Source organism: Thunnus thynnus, chromosome 10, assembly GCF_963924715.1.
Source record: "Thunnus thynnus chromosome 10, fThuThy2.1, whole genome shotgun sequence".
Taxonomy (NCBI): Eukaryota; Metazoa; Chordata; class Actinopteri; order Scombriformes; family Scombridae; genus Thunnus; species Thunnus thynnus.
This window is the reverse complement of record NC_089526.1, coordinates 12,758,409-12,780,340: the sequence shown is the minus strand read 5'-3', so window position 1 is coordinate 12,780,340 and position 21,932 is coordinate 12,758,409. Positions and strand designations below refer to the sequence as shown.

Below are 21,932 nucleotides of genomic sequence, written 5' to 3'. Positions count from 1 at the left end.
CTGTTTCACTTTTCATTTCACATTTTATTTTCAAGCAGAAAGACTGTGTGAATTCCACAGTTGCGCAGTGCATGTGTGAATGTACAAAGTTCAGTAAGGGAATTTCCCCTCGGCGAATCCCACAGTCTTTCTTCTTGACTCCATTGTTGCAACATTGGTGTGTGGATTATCGGACACAGGATGACACAGAAAGGTTGTGATGTCATCAGTCAGGTGACAGAGAGCGCGAGAAAGAGAGAAGGAGGGAGAGAAAATAGCTCTCTGTTTATTCTCCTTTGAAGACTTGGTGGAGGAGAACTGAGGCATGCTTTGTGCGTAAGGGCAGTCAGTTGTGGGGAAAAAGAAAGTAGGTGGGAAATGATGGAAAGAAGAAAATCTTACTCTGTGGTTTCACTTCTACACTGCTGTGTAGGTTATGGCCTGCCAAACGAGTCTGCTTTCAGGGCTCAAGGGAACATAATGATGGTAATGCATTTAAATATGTCCTGAAATGTGTGTACTTTCACAACTGAGTGTTCGACACACCGTAATTTCATTTGCAGTCATACTCACAAAAAGTGACTGTTCCCCTCCTTTGAGGCCACCTATTTTCCTTCCTCTTACTGCTATAACTAGAATGGTGGTTAAATTATTAGAACTAGAGCTGATAAAAAATGTGGTCAAATATGAGAAATGCTGGTTGCCTTTTCCAGCAGCAACACGTCAAGTTTATAAACATCACTGTTTATTATAAGTCTTGAGTATTGCGTCATTTGAAGTGTTATTTCCTGCTTCAACTGCTTGTCTGTTATCTGAGACTGATAGAGACAAGCTGCTTAACTCAAATATGTTGTATTGAGTTCCTCCTAAAAAATTAAAGCACACTTCTTCATTAAAGTACAAAAAGCCTTTAGTATCCTGACTACATGATTAAAAACAAGACCAAATGCATGTTGACTACACACCACACAAAGCTCGATGTTTGTGAATGGGCTTGCAGCCAAGCTCTTTACTCCAAAGAACTGTGGAAGAGTTTCTGAACACATCATTCACTTCACTCTCAGCCACAGTGACTGAAACAGTACAGCTTCTGCTTCTGGTGTCAACTATTTAAACACTGTGAACACACTACTTGTTGCTGGACTTACACCAGTTTAAGAGATGATCCCTTTTAACAATGCCACCACCCTGCTGTTGTGAAACTTTTTTCCTCATGTAAATTATGAATAAGACGAGGTGTGCCACAATTCACAGTATGGCTTTGTGCTCTTTGCTTATCAGATTACTTGCCACTATTCTGATGAAATCATGTGTTTCAGTATGTGCGGCTGGGTTTCCTGTCAAAAAGATGTAAGATATTTCCGCTGAAACCGCCACATGTGGGTGTGCAGTTTTCATTATTACTCACTGTAATCACCTGTTCAAAACTATACAGAAAATCTTAATGCTATACACATGATTATATATTATATATAATTATATATTACATATATTAAAATGTCTCAGGTGTTCAGTACATATGGAAATTAAAAGATCACTGAATGAGATGTTGCACAATTTGACTTCTTTCAAAATTTAAATTCCGAGGTTACATGCTGCAAACGTATCTTATCTTCTATCCATCATCTCAGTCATAATATTCATTACAGTGTATACAATATATATTTGACAACTTTTACAAGCTTTCTCCTATCTGTATAGAAAATGTTGGGCACTCGAGGCAGATTACTGTTCTGTAAAACCTAAAGTAAAACATAAATTATCACAGTCCAAAATACTTTTTGAGTAAATCAAATATGAAGCAGTGGAGTCTTGGCTGGATATTTGCCTACAATGGAAGCTGCATTAGACTACTGTGATTAAAAAAATTGGTAGATGGTTTATGAGTAATAAGCAGAGCAAAGGCGTTTGTAAACAGGAAAGTCCTCAACATTATATACACAGCCTTGCTTATTCACATGGACTACTGTGAGACAGCCTGGTTCCCCTATACTACACTGTAACTAACAGGACAGGATTAGACCAGATTCGACAAGGCATCAGAGCTCCACATTTTATGACAATTCACACTCTCACAGATCATAAAAAGATTGACAACCTTCTGCAAATGGCTGGTGTTGACAGCATAGTGAACAGAGTTAAACTAATTGTACTGTCAGTGGTCTTTAAAGCCATTTGTCACTATATCCCCCTCATACCTGATAAACCTGTTTAGGTACAATAAATGCCTGTAATGGTTACACAAGGTCAGCAGCAAAGACTTTGGAGAGGTGGGATCAGGGCTGTAGACAGAATTTACAGAATATAGAGCATAACCCACCCACCAAGTAATTGATTTTGACTTTTTTTTTTGTTTAACTGTTCAGTTTAATTTTCTGGTTATTTTCTGGTTTCAAAGCTTTCTGCATATGTTGTGTCCTGTATGTTTTTTTTAAAAATAGTAACATGTTCATTTATTTAGTATAGAAAATACTTGAATCAGCCTTAAAAAATCCAAATGTCTTATAAGTGTGTAATCCCAGAATGCTCCTCATGTCATTTGACTCCCCAGAAGATTCCCAGAAATATTATGACAAGTATGACTCTAGTGACCTTAATGGTAGCTGTGTTCAAGTGCAGCCTGCTATATTATGGTGCCACTATCTTGAATCTGACAGATCTGACAGAATCTGAATCAGGTTTACAAGGGAACAAAATAGTCCACAGGCTTTCAAATCACCAGTATATGATTGACAGACTGTATTGGCTGTTTAATGTGTTTTAATTGTCTTACTGTTGTATTGCTCGTCGTAATAAATATATGTTGTAATAAATGTACCTAGGACTCCCTGGAAAGCAGCAGATCATTTTGGTGAAGTGAGATAAAACTGAATTGTCTTCTCAGGTTTCTGTGAAGGGTGTGATTAGCCCCACTTCTGTACAGACTGATGTTTAAAACACATTAAATGGTCTATGATGCAAATTATTAAAAGTTTATTGTGTATTTCAATGTCCATATACAAAAGATAATTCAATGCACAATTCATAAAATATGTCACTTAAAAGTCTGTAAGTTTGTATGTAAAATAGCCCATAGCCTTATTTATGTGACAGTGTTGGCTAGCAATAGGGAAAAGTTATATTTCTACCTTACAAGAAAAATAGGCTTTATAGGTCCCAGATTAAGTATCTTGTTACTAGACAAATGCACTGTGTAGGAAACAGAAGGAAAGCAAAGTCGCTTACAGGTTATATTACAAAGGAAATATAAAGAAAGACGCTGTTTGCTCAGTAGTCTGTCTGTGTTTACTTCATGTCAGTTTGTTCGGGTTCGTGAATCTGCTTGTTAGTCAGTTTGTCTCTTTCTCTTAGACTGCAATGGAGTTGGAGGTGTCAGCTGACTCAGACCAAATGGAACTTCTCCTGCTGCTTGCAAAAGACTGCAGATTGACACTTGTATGCAGCTTGCAGCCCAGAGACCTCAGGATCTGCAACAGCTGACGTCGGAACTTCACCCCCACAAAGGCATAGAGGATGGGATTGAGGCTGCAGTGCAGGTAACCCACAGAGGAGGTGATTATTTTGGCTTTCTCCAGAGATGTTCTGACTCCACAGGTCTCACTGCTGTTGCCAGACTGAAGTGTGTCCACCATGAGTGTGATGTTGTATGGCGTCCAGCAGAGAAAGAAAACCAACACCACAGCCACGATGACCTTGAAAGCCTTCTGCTTTTGGAGGCCCTGGGTGCCACACCGCAGCCGTCGCAGGATGCAGGAGTAGCAGAAGATCAGGATGGTTGAAGGAAGCAGGAAGCCCGCTATGTGGTAAATCAGGCGTGATGCCAGCCGCCAGTCACCTACTACCTGTACCTGAGAGGAGTACATATAGTAGTTGCGAACACACTCTATTTTGTCTCGTCTGTCATCCTTCACAGCATGAAGAAAGATCCAGTCAGGAATAGAGAGGATCAGGGAGAAAAGCCACACTGCTAAACAGCTGGCATGTACAACCCAGGGCTTCTTGCGGGAGTACATCTGAGTAGCGTGGACAATGGACAAGTAGCGATCCAGACTGATGCAGGCCAACAGAAAGATCCCACAGTAGAAGTTGATCTGAGGGTGCAAAGACAGCAGCATAGAGAGGTGAAAAATGTTTTGGCAACCATTGTATATTTACTATCATGCACTTGGCTTTAAATGCAGGCAGTTTTTGTGCAACTTTCCTGCTGTACACTTCTTACCGTGAACATAGCTCCAGTGATCTTGCAAAGGGAAGTACCAAAGGCCCATCCATGAACAGCCTGTGCAGCCCAGAGCGGCAGCGTCACCAGCAGCAGGACATCTGCCACACCCAGGTGGAGAATGAAGGTGTCTGTCACACTCCAGGTCTTCCTACTCTGGGCCAAAACTCCCAGAAGCACTCCGTTCCCCAGGACACCCACAACAAACGCCACGGAGTATAGAACTGGGATGAACAGTGCCTCAAAATGCATGCCCTCGTTCAGGTCACATATATCACCACCACCATCACAACAACTCCCGTCAACATAGGAGTCAGTATAATTGTCAATGCCGTCAAAGAGCCATTGGTTGTCTTCCGCTGAAAACTTTTCACTGTCCATCAGTGAATTCTGCATTTATACAAAATGAAGATGGGAAAAAAGCAGTTAGTCAGTTATCACCACATGGTGGTGCTGTTTAACTTTAAACATAACAACAGTATCTATCTATCTATCTATCTATCTATCTATCTATCTATCTATCTATCTATCTATCTATCTATCTATCTATCCATCTATCTATACAATACAATTAAATTAGAAAAAACAAGACAACACACAACAATACAATGTTTAACATTAAAAAGCATAAGTCATCATTAAGCTGAGGCAGCTGTCAGTTTTTGTTGCCAGGCTACCAGACCTGAGTGTTTTGTTTGCAATCCAATTATTGCACATAATCCTGAAAAATAAGTGAAATAAAATAGAAGAATCCTGAAGTCAAAATCTGAAACATACAAGTAGCTAATTACTGTTGGGGTTTTTTGGTGTGTGTTTTTGTTTGTTTGTTTGTTTGTTTGTTTGATTGACTGATTGATTGATTGTTTGTTTGTTTGTTTGTTTGTTTGTTTGTTTGTTTGTTTGTTTGTTCTCATAGCAGTATTCTGAAGAAACTGTAGCTGAGACTTTTTCTGGGGAAGTGAAAAAGGCCTACAATGAACTCAAGCTACAAGTGTCAAAACTACGCATCAGTCATTCGATGTCCTCTACACAGAGAACATTCTGAAGGTGAAAGAAGAGCTGTCATGTCTGAAATACCACCATAACTGGCTTTGCAAGATTTTACGGTATGATGTCTGAGTGAAAATCATCTCAGTTTCTTGTTTAGCTGGAGAAAGTTATGACCATTATATTTATACTGCTGATGTGCAAAATTGCCCTGCACTGGCAAATGAGGAAGAGAAATTATAGACTGAGAGGAAGCAAGTGCAAATTCAAAGTTTGCACAACGTAGAAAGTCTTGTGGCACTTAAGTGCAAATCACAATTCAATCACTTACCATCTATAACTCATTATATAAATAATCATTTGGTAAATTATTCAAAAACTTTTTTTCTTTTTTTTCTTTTTTTTTTTGCTCTAACATAAAGTTGACTGTAAATAAAATCATTTTGTCATTGGTGATTTATCCTTTACATAATGATGCAACTTTTTACTGAATGGCATACTTATGCAGAGGCATGTTAATCTCCAAACCACATCTAAGTGTAACTCACTGTGGTCTCTTTCTGTGAGTTAAAAGTGTGAGAATATGCAGCAAAGGTGAAGGTGAAGAAGAAAAAATAGGATTGCAACAATGCTGTATCAAAATTCAATTAATGACTGTCAGTAATTTGTTAACAAGGTAAAGATCATATGCACAAACGAAAAAGACCAGAGCAGCTGAAATACATTATTTCCTGATGTGATTTTAAAGATTTGAACTGCAATCCTCAAAGAATAAATAGTCTCAGAAAAGATGATATATGCATCATCTACAAAAAACAATTAAAGGAGTAACTTACTAGAGAGTTATCATGTGTCATTGTGTTCTCCTCAGTGAGCAGGCTCAGAAGGCAACACAGCAGAAATTAGCTACTTAGTGATTCAGTGTTGCCACAAACACTAACTATAAGGCCACCCCCAAGGACGCCCAGACACGAAAAGTGTCAGTATTCTTCGAAGAGCAGCATAACCAGTTTCCTTTTTCAGAGGAAATGAAGGAAAAAACCTCAATACATTTGCATTGATAAAGAGTTATTCTGATTTAAACTCCACTTTTATTTTACTTTTTATTTTCTCTTAAAAAAAAACAGCATGGTTGTGAAGTTTTATGCTGCAGCATTATGTAGACTTAATTGGTATTTTGTTTCAGTTCATTCACTGAATTGCTGAATAAATCTTTGGTGAACAGAAATAAAACGGCTTGTTCACATATTCCCTGTAAAACTGCATTTATTTGACTTTTTGGTTTAAATAAATCACTCGCATGCTGCCCTTTTGTCTTATGTTAATAAAGGGACTTTACACCAGCAGCAAGGTGTGAAAATGCCAAATATGCAGAAGACGTCTCAGTGTGTGTGTGAGTAGGCTGGCACAGTTTCCAAAGAAACTAATTAATACCGCATATCTAACTCAATCTGAAACACACGCTTTCCTTTAATTAGGATGTTGTGTTACAATGTCGAGAATGTCTGAGTGCTTACTTTCCATATTTAAAATGTCGTCTCTAGAAATTACATTTTAATTGTCATTTGACAACCTGATAATAATCTGCTTTTACGCTGAGTATTAAACGACAGTAAGAGGACAGTTTTACTTTCAGGTTTACAAGGTGCTTTGGACTATTTTAAGATCACCTACATTTCAAAGAACAAACTCTTTAACTTCCTTTATGAACCACAGAGCCTAGCATTTGACAAGATTTATTGCATGAAGTTATCTGTCTTTCTCAGTGTTGCTTTCTCAAATGTACAGTTTAATGTAAGTTATTCAATCATGATTGTAGAGTGTAATTGTATTTTTTACATTAACATTCAATAGAGATATTTGAACTGTTCATTTAGATTAGATCAGAAAACATAACTACACCAACTTCCAGAGAAGAAATTAGTGAGGTCACATTGACAGATAATGAAAGAGACACAAATGTGAACATGCAGACACACTCAATACAAGACAATAGGAAATGAAACAATACCTTAAATTTCTTTGCAGTCATAGCAAGAAAATACCTGTATGTTTGTAAAAATGAAAATAAAAGTTGCTGACAGCTCATCTGATTTGTCATTGCACATTTAAAGGTTTTGGGTTTTTTTTTTGCAAACTGTGAATTAAGTTTCCATATACACTCACCGATGCAATCCACTGCGACAGCTCTGCCATAAGTTCTACTTTTACAAAGCTTATACATCACCTTTCACCATTATCACCTTTCTGACACTGTCAACAAGAAGTGAAAATGGGTAAGCATCTTCAAAGTAGAATTTATGGCAGAGCTGTTGTACTTAATGCATTAGATTGCACAGGTATTCCTAATAAAGAGCTTGGTGGATGTATTTTGATGCATGCTATGCAACTTTAAATTTACCAAGTTCAGTTTACTAAAACAATAAACAGTGGTTTGCTCTTGTGGTATTATCATAGAGATGTGTTGTCAACAGTACTGACACACAAACAAAGCAGCAAATGCACCCATGATACAAAATTAGACTATATAGTCCCACCACAAAATCTCAAAAGCTTTCTCCTATTGGTCAATCGGTTTTATATTAATAGCCTTATCAATACCTACGTTCTGCTTGGTACTATTTATATACCTCATATCAGCATAAAATCTCTTAAATCATTCTCAGAAACCATTTCACAGACACAGCATCCATCCCCAAACCTCAAGATTGTCATGCTCAGTACTTGCACATTGACGTGCAAATGTAACACCTGCGACAGTATAGGGTTTAAAGAGACTATCTGTTTCCTCCTCAACCATCTCCAATACAAAAAATCAAGAGTCTGTTCCTGTTGTTTTCACACCTTGTCTTCCCTCTTCTGTTTTTGCAGTGCATATGCAGTTTTTGTGGTGAGCAGCTGATGGAAGTGCAAGCATCTGGTCATGATTGTCAAACCAACCCAGTGACTTTATCAGTCCAAAACCTGAAAGGGACATTGTGCAAGATTAATTAAATTGTGATTTATGCCCACTGTTATACATAAAAGAAAAACAGCTTGCATATCATGTTTTGGACTCAACATAGTTAAAGGACGGGTTCACAATTTTTCAAGTCTGTCTTAAAATCACAGTCAGATGCCCATTGTTTCCTGTTTCAATGAACATGAAACAGGTTTTTCTGGCCACAATCATTCCTCCTGTTTATACTGTCTATTAGAATCCCTTCATAATGCACTTACAATGTAAGTGTTGGGGGACAAAATCCACAAGCCTCATTCTCTGCAAAATTTATTTAAATGTTTATCTGAAGCTAATATGAAGTTTCAGCCTTCCAAAATTAGTCACATCAAGTCGATATCTTTCAATGTTACAGTCTTTTCAGTGCTAAAGTCCCTCTTTTTGTCACTATACTTCCACCGCAGCTCAACAGGGAAACACTGTCACACAAAGAAGGAATTTTATGCTAAAAAGACTGTAAATGTGGCAGATTTCCACTTGATATGACTAACTCAGACTGCTGAAGCCTCATAAAAGCTTCAGATAAATGTTTTAATGTATTTTTGTGCAAAATGACTCTATGGGCACACTGTGGATTTTGGTACACTATCACTTACACCGAAGGTGATCTTTTAATATCCAGGACAAACAATTACAGCAAGCAAAACCTCTTCCAGTGTTCGTTTGGGCACCTGACTGTTATATTAAGACAGACTTGAAAAAATTGTGACTCTGTCCTTTAAAACAAACTGTGTCAAAAACACTCACGTGACATTAGAGGGTTCATATACTTGGAGAGTGTTATAATTGTAATATTAATGCATGGAGGAGGTGTTGATAGCCTCAATGTGGTTTCAGACATAGTTTTTGTTTCCTCATTAATACTTTCTATACATTGTGGTTGAAGCACTCAGCAGAGGTATGCACAGCAGTAGTGTATGCAAGGTTTTTTTTCTTCAGTAATCTTAAAACAAAACTTGTTAAAGTGTCTGTGCATGTCACTGACCAACAGTTGTCGTCCACTATAATACCATTTCTTTGCACAAATCATTATTCTTTATACAATGCCACATTTTAGGTTGTGGCTATTCCTCTAAATTTAGTTTTGTTTTAAAGTAGTATTTGTGAAACCATGGTGATGTGTCACTTGAGGAACTGAAAGAAAAAAATCTAAAAAAAAACATACTTTCACGTGTTAGTTTTGACTCTTATAACCCTGTCCAGTTTTGGTCAGTTTTGGTCCTCACATTCTTGCAGTAGAAACGAATTATTTTATTTTAAACAGTCAGCTGTGCACTCACACAACAGCTGCTGTCACAGTTCAGTGTTCTTCCTGTCTTTAACTTCCTGTAATGATGGTGGTGACATGCATAGATTACAGTGATATAAAATGAAGAAACAATTTTTTGAAGATTTCTGAATTATTTATGATCTTAATAAAGAGATGAAATATAAGTGCAACTTGAGAAGATTTTTATTTCACCACTGTTTGAACACCCAGACAGACACCCATCCAGACATGGTTTTGAAGATGAATTTGAATTTGAATATGGTTGGCATCACGAGGCTGTAGATCAGTGTGCGACCGTGACCCAGATGATAACATCAGAACCTAAATATAGGTATCCTGTTAGCAGTGATGGTATCATCTGAAGATGCACTGAAATTTTTCAGTTCTGACATATGAAATCTGGTTGTTAAAAGCTTAAGGATTAACAGAAGGAAAGAGGACATATCTCAAATCTTTGACAAATTCCGTTTTGACAACATGGATGTACAACATGCACAGAGGTCTTTACTAATGTGCAGAGAAAATGGTGTTGTCTGCAGTCTGAAGGCACATATTTTAAAAGTAGTGGGTGATATGATCATGTCCAATTTATTGAGAAACTGCTTATGAATAATACCTGAATGTCTGTTTTTGACCAATCCAGCAAGAAAAAAGAACCTGGAAAATCAAGTTTCATATATTAAAATCCAAATTTGCCATGAAAAAAAACCCTGTTCATTCCATTTCATAAGATATTAAAGGCTCTATGGTTAGGAATCAGAAAATCCCTCTCATTAGGGACACCGCTGGCTGTAAAGTGAGCTGCAGTCAGCATCTGCACTGTGGCTATTGGCCAGTGGGAGCCAATCCGCCCAACTCGCACAAATATACATTAAACTACCAACCAAACCTGACCTGGCCTGCAAACGGCCAAGCTTTTTTTTTACCAGTGGTGTTTACTAAGTGAGCTGTGGCCAGGCAGAAACTAGCTGTGGCTAGGGAGCAACACACTGCGGTTTTGTTATGAAATGTGTGCTTATTACGACTTCTGGACTACGATCAGGAAAAACAAAAGGGGTAAGCTATGTTCTATCGCTCTGGAGCTTGTTTTCTGCTCCTTTGTTGATGAACTATGTTGCTTTAGCTGTTTGTGCTCGGGAGTGGGCGACTTGTCATTGTAGCTGTATTTTGTTGTGAAATGTATAGTGATTGACAGAGACAGCCATCTCATTAGCTGGAGAGCTAATATCTGCGGGGTGTTTCTTGTCAGATAGCACCATTTTGGTTGTGTTGTCGTATCGTTATGCTGGTCATTTGTTGAAGTTAGCAGGAGAGAGGTAAGGCACTCGGGAGTGCACAAAAACGTCACTTCTGTTGGTTTCAAAAAACAGAAGGGACTGGAGCACACTGATTAATTTGAAACCTTTAATTGTGCAAACATTCTAACGTTTCAACACTACTGTGTCTTCATCAGTCAGGGTCTGACTCCCTAACTCTGATGAAGACACAGTAGTGTCAAAACGTTACCTTTAAATAGACGGCTACAGTATGGTAAAATCTCTGACGGGTGACAAACTTACTGTGTCTCAGGGTCTATATGGTACATTTTACATTGAAAAACATTTCCTCTCTAGTCCAAGATAACAGTGCAGCTTTTCTTATCGAGTCAACCTCTCTCAACTTCAGTTTTATGAGTGAAGCTAGAGTGCACAAGAAAGGAGGTGGAGTTGCCATTTTGTTTAATGATTCCCTCCAATGCAGACAGATGTTTTATGGAAACTTTGATTGAATCTCCATGGAGAAATGCCACGCTGGTCAGAATGGAAAAAAGAGTGTCGAAAAGCTGAACGCAGGTGGCGAAAAACAAATCTCCAGGATCATTATGACATCTATAAAGAGAGACTTCACATTTATAATGTGGAACTGAGAAATGCAAGGCGGTCTTTCTTCTCTGAAATCATTGCCAAAAATAATAATAATGCACGTGCCTTATTTGCTACTATCGACAGGATAACAAACCCTCCTGTGTCAGTAGCCCCTGAACTTCTACCCACCAAGGCCTGCAATGAATTTGCCTCATTCTTCACTGACAAAATTCAGAAAATCAGACAAGCAGGCAGTACCTCCATATCAGGTGCAGGATATGCATTGTCCTTGTGTCCACTTAAAATCAATTTGAGTAGTGTGACACAATTCCATCCGATCAACCATAAAAACCTGGAGGACATTATACAACATCTGAAATCCTCCTCTTGCTGCCTTGATATTCTGCCTACAGGCTTTTTCAAAATTGTTTCAAACTGCATTTGACATGGTCGACCACAACATATTACTAGACAGACTGGAAAACTGGTTGGGACTTTCTGGCACAGTACTAAACTGGTTTGAATCCTACTTATAGAACAGGGACTACTTTGTGTCTATAGGTAATTACACATCTGAGCAGACAAAAATGACGAATTCCCCGAAGCTCCATTTTGGGGCCTCTTCTGTTCAACATCTACATGCTCCCACTAGCTCAGATTATGGGAAATAACAAAATATACTACCACAGTCATGCGGATGACACACAAATTTACATAACCATATCACCAGGGGACTATGGTAAAAAATCGATCCGACAGCTGCAGCTGATTCAGAACGCTGCTGCTCAAGTCCTCACTAAGAGCAAGAAAGTAGATCATATAACTCCAGTTCTCAGATCTTTACACTGGCTTCCTGTCTGTCAAAGAATTGACTTTAAGATATTGCTGTTGGTTTATAAAGCACTAAATGGTTTAGGGCCAAAATGCATCTCTGATCTGCTGCTACATTATAAACCATGCAGACCTCTCAGGTCGTCTGGGACAGGTCTGCTTACTGTCCCCAGAGTAAAAACTAAACATGGAGATGCAGCATTCAGTTTTTATGCTCCACATATCTGGAACAAACTCCCAGAAAACTGTAGGTCTGCTCAGTTCTTTTAAATCACAGCTGAAGACTTCTATTTGCCACTGCCTTTCATTAAACCACATTGAGGGTTAATATTTTACACTGCACTGTAACTTTTATTCTCTTGTTTAATATGTCTTATTTCCTTTTTAGCTTCTTTTTATTTCCAAATTCAACACTTTTTAATTGTTTTTATATGTCTTTTTACATGTGTTGCTTTTATATTCTGTTTTAATGCCTCTTATGTTATATGTAAAGCACTTTGAATTGCCTTGTTGTTGAAATGTGCCATACAAATAAACTTGCCTTGCCATGCCTTCAGTTGTGATTCAATATCAGTGCCCATGTAAGTTTGGTTTACTTGTGAAGACTTTGCCCTAAAGCTTTATAACACCCACATTAAAAAACTGAAAACATTCACCCGACTGTAAACTTTCAAGAGAGGACAAAGCTACCACAATGGAGACAATTTGTTCAACTTCACCTGTGAAGAAGAGAAACAACCCACAGAACTCTTGTGGATTTCCTGTGTGACATTTTCTGTGACTGCTATTGCCTATATTTCCATGCTTTATATTTTATCGGTGACGCATGTAGTTTAGCAAAAAAAAAAGTCAAAAAAATACAGACTGTTTTTTGGAACATTTTTACTTCTATTAAAAAGAGATTATTTAGTCAAACATACTGTAACATGGTGCTATTGCGACATATTGTAGCTTCACCAAAGTCCAATATTACTGTACATCAGAAAAGAATGAAATCAAAGGGAGAAGTGTAGAGCAACCCATTTAACATTGAAACAGCTGTCATGCCTCCCCAGTACCATTTAAATGTGATAAATGAAGTGTTTTTGAACACCTGCTGGAAAAGCATCTCTAATATAAGCTCTTAGAGCATGTGGCAGGCAAGAGGAGTTTAACAGAGAAGGTCTGAGTTGGTTATAGAACATTATTTTTTCATTCATGTCCAGCATTTTAGTGTGTATGAGTTTTAGTACCGATATCAACAAACCAACTGCAGCATCCTTAATGGCCATTAGTACTGTGTTATAATGGCTGTAGGTGGCCATCACATACATAGTAACAAGGTCCAAGAAAACAAGCATGCATTTGGTTTATTATGGCAACTCTGCGCTACATTGTAGCTGGGTAACAGATGAATACACAGTCACAATGCAGTGTCACATATTGGTATATGGCTCCATCTGTTGGATACACAGTCCTTGCTTAATAAACTCCTGAGACTGTTCTCCCAAGAAAACGCAACACAAACTCCCACAATGTTGTATGTAATACAGGATGTCTGGATGATTGAATGTAATCAGTGGTATGTGGACCACTCAGTGAGATGAGTGGGATTGGTTCATGTTTTTAAAAGAGGATATACAGCTGCACAAATTAAAATATGAAAATATGGTAAAGGTTGTTTTTTTTGTTTTTTTTAAATTAGGTCCTGTACACTGTAGCTTCCATTTTTGTGTGTGCAATAATGCAAAAATATTTAAGTTGTGATGTGAGAGTTGATGAAATGAAAAAGATGAAACTGTGCTTTTAGCTATATCTGGTATAATAAATGTATTGTGCATTGTCCCTGTTTAATACACAGTAAATATATAAATAATAAATAAATAAATCTAAGGTGCATGTGCAATAAAATATTGTTAAAATTGTAGTGTTTATGGCACAATTAAAAAAAGATAATACAGACTTAGAGCAGGTGTAACCATAAGCTGAGATGTCAAACAAATGTACAATAGCTGATCAGTAAATGAATGTACTGGTGTGTTTGGGTAATGGGATAGTGGTGGTAAGTAGAGAAGAGTAAATGGTGAGCCCATTTGTGGGAGGGCCCTATAATTCCTATAATAAAGCCCATGTGTATGCCTATATGTCAGTATGTATATTACTATGACAGAGAGTGTTTCTCTCTCTCTCGCTGCCAGGTGTGAAGGCATGTGCAGATGTCTCCATCTCCACATCTTCACAGCCGGGGGTGTCCACCATAACTTCAGTTACAACCTCCAAATCCACTAGAGGGCGGTGGTGTGTAAACCGTGGTAAGTTTTTCTGCCTGTTCCTGAAACACGGAAGAGGGTTGTGGCTCAGAAACGAACTTTGTGCGCCTTATGAGGGTATCGCTTGTGGGGTTTCTACTTTCTTTCTAACAACTGAACAGTTTTTTTGTGGACGCCCGCAAACGCGTGAAGCTCTGACATATCACGCAGAGGCAGGTGAGAGAGTATTTGTCTGTGTTTACCCGTCGGTTTTGTTGTTTTTTGGGGGCTGAAATCGAAAGCAAAGTGCGTAGGGCCCGTGAAGTCATGGCTGAGAGTATGGACGAAGACATGGAGGAGACTTTACCTCTCCAGCAGGACCTCACCTGTCCTGTGTGTCAGGGCATCTTCCGGGACCCCGTGTTGCTGCCCTGCACTCACTCCTTCTGTCGTGAGTGCCTGCAGAAGAGCTGGCAGTTCAACAAAAAGTGCCCCGTGTGCAGGGAGGAGTTTGAGGAAAGGCAGGCCATAGCCAACCGTGCGCTCAACGACGCATGCGACTCCTTCCTCAAGCAGAGTCACTTGAGGGCGAGCCAGAAACGTCCCAGTGAGGACACCTGTAACCTGCACCTGAAGCCGCTGGAGCTGTACTGTGAGAAGGACGAGGCGCCCGTGTGTGTGGACTGTGTCACCCTCCACAGCACACACAGGCTGCTGCCCCTGAAAGATGGGGCACCACTGTGTAAGGTAAAGTAACCAACTGAGGCTGACATTTGGTATTTTCATAAGAAAAAGCATTTCTTGGCGGCTGTCACATTAGAGGACAGGTTTACAATTTCTCAAGTCTGTCTGAAAATAATAGTCAGATACAAATATGAACATTGAAACCGGTTTTGCTTTGCTGTAATCATTCCTCCTGTTCATACTGGCCATTAAAAGATCCCTTCATAATGCACTTACAATGTAAGTGATGGGTGGGGGGAAAAATCCACAGTCCTCGTTTGGTGTAAAAATGTGTAAATCTGAAGCTGTCAACAGTCTGAGTTAGTCAGATTAAGTGGACATCTGCCACATGTACAGTCTTTTTAGTGCAAAATGTCCTCTCTCTGTGTTTCCCTGTTGAGCTGCAGTGGAAGGACAGGAACTAAAACAGGAAATTGGCACTAAAAAGACAATGTAACAACGAAAGACACCACTGGTTTGACTAATTTGGATGGCTGAAGCCTTGTATTAGCTTCAGACAAACTTTTAAATACATTTTTGCACAGGAGGAGGACTGGATTTTGTCCTCCATCACTTACACTGTAAGCACTTTTAATGGCCATTATGAACAGGATGGAAAATTATCTTTTTCAGGTCTGTCTTGTTTTAAGACAGACCTGAAAAAATGTGAACCCATCCTTTAATTTTAATTTACACCACAGAACAAAAGAACAACATTTCGACTGATTAGGCCTAAATAACTACCACCATACTACCATAACTCAAATGTGGACTATGAGGCTATTAATTAGTGTAGGTTCACATTTTCCCTTGAAAGTAATACTAGAGCTTAATTAGTTGGTGACAAAACCAGTTTCCCCATAAGGTCCATTTTGTAAGTGTTCTGGAGATGGAGTTTGCCTAGCTATGAAGTAAATTTAGATGCTCAAATTTCCATTTTTCTAGGCACTTAAAAGTCTCAAACATTCATTCAACTGTTTTCAAGTTCCAATATTGAACTTACAATCTCAACTTTTAAGCCAACATGAGTCTCTTAAATTGCTCAGAAATATGGAAATTTTAAATATTAAAACTGGGCAAACTCCATCTGCTTAGGAAGATTGTGTGATATGGTAGAAATCTCCAGAACAGCTGCAAAATGGACCTTGGGGTGAGGTTGATTTGTCAGCTACTGTTTCCAAGCCAAAGTCAAGAATGAATAACACATATCAAATATCAGTTGTACTTTGATGGCTCTATTCGTTGTTCCTAACGTTTTTGGCTGATTCGGTGCTGCAGTTCATCCAAAAAAATCATCTTAGATTTGAATTATATCAAATATCCTACATTCCCTACCACCTCTCTGTTTCTATAACATGTGACCTCTGCCTAACCCTCAACACTTATACCACCAGTTATACCTAAACCCTGTTGTTGCATCAAACGCTATTGTTAATCTTTTTGTGCTTTTTGTGCATTATTTTCAATTTCACTTTTTACAACCACAATCATTTCTAGGTCATCAGGTATCTTAGTTTTGACTCGTGTTCCACTGAACTAAATCCACTTTTCTTGTCCCACTTTACTCACAAGTCCACAGAAGGCAGGGAAGAAGTGGTATGAAAATTTATTTGAAATCACATAAAGCCTGGTCCATTACCAACTTGATATTGTATTCCAAACTATTACCCGCTATCTCGATGTATTACATTAAGCACGTTGCACTATACACGTTTCAATCCAAACTTATTTGCAGATTCCTCTAGACCCAAGCAGCATGTTTTTAGGGCATTATTGCGTACGCATAATGGAATTACCTTACGGCACAATCCACTGTCGACAAACACAAAAATATATATATATATATTATTGCATTCAGTCAAGAACACAAAAATTGCAAGTATTTACACCTATAGTCCTCAAAATACACTTGGCCTGTACATATATATAGTGGATTAACTGTTGCATGAACTCATGCGATTACAACAGAAAAAATTTACCAAATATTAATATGTGCCTAAATGGCTCTCACAATAATCATTTCTGTACTCTACCTTAACTGTCTGATTTTCCAGTCTTGTCTCCTCTATGTTTTATCCCAAGACACTTCCTTGTGCTCTTGTTTTTTTGTTTCACTCACGCCTCTTTCACACTACTTTGCTCCCTCTTCATTACCACAGTGAAAACACACAGTTTGGTGTGATGACATTTAGATCGGCTTAGACCAACAGGGATGACCCAGGTTCATCCCAGGTCAATGCAGGTCATGTGATTTCTGCTCCTGACCCGGGTTCAACATGGGTCTGACATTGCTTAGCTTTGACTTTAAGATTACTACAGTTACTATAGGATTATTATTGGATTGCCATAACTATATATTCTGTATTGGCAGTGACACCTATAGGCATATTGTAGATTAACATGTCATAGCAGGAAATGCACAGGTGTAACTAAAAACATCATGACTAAATTGAGTTTATGTGACCCAGTGAGCAATGTCAGAAAGTCAAAATGCCAAGTGGAACAGAGTCATTGTTAGTGTAATTATCATTAATTAATTACACCTGTGCTCTCCTCTCATCCACACAGTCTTCATGATTATGAGTATAGATTTGTTCTGTATAGAATTACACAAGATCTGATATAATTCAGTGGTTTAGCAGCAGTATTTATAGTTGTATTTATAGTTACAGTCTTAAATCATCTATGAATGCCTTATGTGGAAGTGGCTTTACACTCCCTTTACACATCTTTCCACCTTCTTCTCTACAAACTGCAGCCTAAGATATTTTGGCATAACACCAGTCACTAAACTATTTTAAGATGACGTTGTTTGCATTTGGTCACTTCATGTTCTGCTTTTTCACCCTGCAGAGGGAGCTGGGCTTCAAAGTCCAGATTTTTGAGAAGAAAGTGGAGTCATACAAGAAAATGACACATAAACTCAGCAACGCAAAGGGATACATCAAGGTAAAGTTACTGACATGTCTCATAGTGTGGATATTGATTTTACCTCTGTATAATCATTAACCAAGTTTATTATTAGACAAGCTGCACTGTTCCACTGTCCTCTGACATATTCAGTCATTGAACCAGACAGTCCAGGTTCACCCCACTGTCAGTGAACGTTACATATCAAAAGTAGAGACTGAACAATCTGCATGCTGCTGGATATAAGGAAAGAGTTGTTACCTCTAAATGAGTGTTTCAGAATAGTACACATTACACTTGAATTCTCGACTATTTAAAAAAAATCAATCAAAATCCCTGTAGATGTTTGGGATATGTTTGGTTTTATTGAAGAGAGAGATTGTATCCACATTCGGTATTCCACAGTACATACATGGCACTCGAGCAACTGGACCTTCCATACAGTACGAAGAGACAGTGCAAGACACACCATAGACTGCACACATCTTATTTCATGTATATGGCCCCATTTTGACCAAAAGTTCTATGTACTTTGGAACCAGAAGAACTAATCCCAGGAACCAAACTTGGAACTAAAAGTCTCTGTTGTGCAATCCTGTTTTCCTGTTTGCGATGAACAAAGTTGATCGTGCTAATTGGACCCATGATGAATTAAAAAAATTATGAAACCCAATATTCACACATGAGGAAAAAACAACACAGATTTGGCCAGTTTGTTCTTTGCATTCACTGCTGCATGAGTTAGGTATAATGAATGAATGAAAGGGAGAACTGTAGAGGAGGAAAATTAAACTGAAACTAAGAGCATCTTGTCTTCACAGTAAATCATCTGTTGAGTGTTTGATGGTTATTTATTTCTGCTTTAGAACGTAACCGCCATGAAACAATCAAAAAATATCTGTCCTGTATGTGTTGACTCTCTTCTCTGGTTTTACCTAGTATCAAGCTGAGCAGGCTGAGAAACAGATCAAGGCAGAGTTTGAGAGGCTCCACAAGGCACTTGTCACAGAAGAAGTTCTGCGTCTAAAAGCTCTGGCCACTGAAGAGGAGGAGAAGACTGCTACCATACAGGAGTTGATTGACAGCACAAAAAAGGATATTACCGCTCTGAAGGAGCTCATTGACAGTCTGAAAAAAGAGATGGGCAACGAGGATCTACCCCTCCTGCGGGTAAGAGAAGGCAGCAGTTATAATGCTACAAGACTTTTAAGACTATAAGTACTACTACTAGTAATACTAAGTTCTATCTTTGATGCTTAAGTGTTGCATTAAACTAATCTCAGTTACTCTTTTATGTTGTAGAACTTCCAGGATTTAAAAAGAAAGTAAGTAAATGCAGTCGTATTGTGTACTGTAAAGTCTAAATTAGTCTAAATATCCACTGAGAAGTACTTACTTAAAACTTCATTGCCATCTTTGCTCTAGAGCCCAGTGGACTCGGGAAGATCCTCGCCTCTGTGATGACTCTCTTTTAGACATGGGCAAACATGTTGGTGCTTTGAGCTTCAACATCTGGAAGAACATGCAGGCCCATGTCAAATATTGTGAGTAAATGACACAGTTGGGGTTGGGTATGCCCTGGGAATTTAAATGGTTGGGAGTTTGACCAGTTTATGTTCGTCTGTTCAATATATTTAAGATGCACACGAAAAAAGTATTTTGGATCAGCTGTCAGATAATCATTAAAAATGTGTTGATAAAACTGACTTATAAATTGGCACAAAATACTTGAATTCTGCGGCATTAATGTGAAAATGATGTTTGTGCCTTATTTATCAGTATATGAAACTGTTGCGTCTCTTCCTGTGTGCAGATTCGGTCGTGCTAAACCCAAACACAGCCTCTCCATGGCTGTCCTTGAACGCTGACCTGACCAGTGTGAAGGAAAGCGCAGAGCGGCTGACCGCCCCCGACAACCCGGAGCGCTTTGATCCCTGCGTCTTTGTCCTGGGTGCTGAAGGTTATACCTCCGGGAAACACAGATGGGATGTCATTGTTGGTGACAACCCCAAGTGGATTGTGGGAGTGTGTAAAGAGTCAGTGGCCCGTAAAAAGAAGTTCACGGTCTCTACGAGCCGTGGAGTGTGGTCCATAGCACTAAGCAAAGGGGTGTACAGCGTCTTAACACCTGAGCGTACGGAGCTGCAGGTGCAACAGCGTCCGGAGAAGATCCGCATCAAGCTAAATTTAGATAAGGGAGAGGTGTCGTTTTGGGATGGGGGAACAGCAAAGCACCTGGTTACTTTGACACACAAGTTTGATGAGAGGATTTTTCCTATTTTTGGCCCTGGGCTCCATAGTACGCCCATGATTCTAGCTCCAGGAAAAATTGCTGTACACACCTCATGATGGGCCATTATCCTGCAGGGTGGTTGTTTAGCTAAAGCTGTTGGATGATAATTACCTTTTTTTTTTAAATAAGTTTCTTTATAAAAGCAAAATAGAACTCAACAACAATGTGGCAGTTGAACATAAAAGAATCGTTAATCAAAATAGAACATTAAAAAGAAGAGTAGAAATCTGCCAATAAAAAATTAAATGAAACAGTAAAATCGGGGGGATGCTCAGAAAATAGATAAAACATGTTGAATAAAACATAAAATATACTAAACTGTGATTAATGAGAGTATATAAAACACAGCATATCAACTTAAAGCTTCACAAAAGTAGGTTTTGTGAAAAGATTGATATGATAAATACGTGTCAATCTCTCAGAAATGAGCATGATTTAAACACTTGATTATATGTTAAAGCCAACTTAAAACATGCAGTCAATTAGTGAAGAAAGGTAGGATATGTATCATGTGGTCTCTTGAGTTGATGAAAACATTAGCTGCGTGATGCATAAGCTAGAGCTGTGAGATAACTTTATAAACACTGACAAAGAGCAGTGAAACGCAAAAATCAAGATAAAGCATGACTGACTTTATCAGTGTCATGAAAATAATCAGACCAAATGTTTTTGATGTGCCTTAGCTGGAGGAAACATGACTGACCAATGGTCTGTCACTATCCAAAATGAATGCAGACAAGAATGAAAAACCACACACATATATAAAGACTGGCAGCATTTCTGATGCCGGTGGCCAATAATGATAAAGTGAATTAAACCATCTCTCTTGATTTATCATGGAGCTGGAGGAAATTTTGTGACATACAACACTTAATATCTGAGAGGTGGGGAAAAAAAGACAAAGTTGCGCGTAAAAATATTTTTTACTAGTCTATTTACTCGTGTCTTCAGGAACACAGGACTTTTGGAGCTATTACAGCAGCAGCTATCTCTTATGTTTGCATACATTTGATTATGATGATTAGGGATTATGATTCAATTAAGAATCAGTAGAATAGACTGTTTTTACCACAGACTGTATATTTAAATATGTATATACTGACTATATGCAAATTTACACACTGTGGGATTAATAAATGATTATCGTCTTTGCCATACAGTCCACTCCATACAGTCTATGGTCTTATGCTTGGAAATGTGCTTCAGTTAATCATGATTACTTTTCCATGATTTTGTTGATTCTGCTCAAATACTACTGTCTAAAATGTTAAATGTATTTGTGTTGTTTTATTAGTTTTAGGATAATTGTACTGGATTTCACTCACTATACACTTCAGTGTGGCCAGCAGGCAGAACATACTTTGAATTAGGATTTACAGCTACTACAGTTGTGGATATGTAGACATCTGAATGTGTTTGTGAACATTTTTCAATTAAAAATAACTGAAAATCAAAATTGTCTTGTCTCATTACTGCAATTAGAACAACTTAAAACTGTTCTTGGCTCTAACATTGCATGTGAATGATATTTACTTAGAGAAAAGATGCATTGACAGATAATTAAATTGGATGTAGCTAAATGATGTAACAAATAATGCTTTAAAAAAAACTCCAAAAGTTTTTTGTTTTTTTTTAGCCATTCTTGGTTTG

The 21,932-nt window shown here is 38.3% G+C and overlaps 2 protein-coding genes across 2 annotated transcripts; one reads left to right on the top strand and one right to left on the bottom strand.

The window, feature by feature from the left end:
• Positions 1-2,935: 2,935 nt before the first annotated feature.
• Positions 2,936-6,173, bottom strand: cxcr3.1 (chemokine (C-X-C motif) receptor 3, tandem duplicate 1). The gene is made up of 3 exons (XM_067601035.1): positions 6,022-6,173; positions 4,199-4,588; positions 2,936-4,070 (listed from the first exon to the last, which is right to left on the bottom strand). The coding sequence occupies exons 1-3, from the start codon at positions 6,040-6,042 to the stop codon at positions 3,327-3,329; spliced, it is 1,155 nt and encodes a 384-aa protein (XP_067457136.1). The 5' UTR covers positions 6,043-6,173; the 3' UTR covers positions 2,936-3,326.
• Positions 6,174-14,430: 8,257 nt separating this feature from the next.
• Positions 14,431-21,738, top strand: trim35-28 (tripartite motif containing 35-28). The gene is made up of 6 exons (XM_067601033.1): positions 14,431-15,103; positions 17,933-18,028; positions 18,929-19,159; positions 19,292-19,314; positions 19,415-19,533; positions 19,803-21,738. The coding sequence occupies exons 1-6, from the start codon at positions 14,684-14,686 to the stop codon at positions 20,336-20,338; spliced, it is 1,425 nt and encodes a 474-aa protein (XP_067457134.1). The 5' UTR covers positions 14,431-14,683; the 3' UTR covers positions 20,339-21,738.
• Positions 21,739-21,932: the final 194 nt, after the last annotated feature.

Bases quoted from the DNA above. Each gene is read 5' to 3' on its own strand.
- cxcr3.1 (XM_067601035.1), bottom strand. From the start codon at position 6,042: ATGACACATGATAACTCTCTA. The intron at 4,589-6,021 runs GTAAGTTACTCC...GTATAAATGCAG, and splicing joins TGACACATGATAACTCTCTA to AATTCACTGATGGACAGTGA. The intron at 4,071-4,198 runs GTAAGAAGTGTA...TTGCACCCTCAG, and splicing joins TCACTGGAGCTATGTTCACG to ATCAACTTCTACTGTGGGAT.
- trim35-28 (XM_067601033.1), top strand. From the start codon at position 14,684: ATGGCTGAGAGTATGGACGAAGACATGGAGGAGACTTTACCTCTCCAG. The intron at 15,104-17,932 runs GTAAAGTAACCA...TTCACCCTGCAG, and splicing joins ATGGGGCACCACTGTGTAAG to AGGGAGCTGGGCTTCAAAGT. The intron at 19,315-19,414 runs GTAAGTAAATGC...TCTTTGCTCTAG, and splicing joins TTCCAGGATTTAAAAAGAAA to AGCCCAGTGGACTCGGGAAG.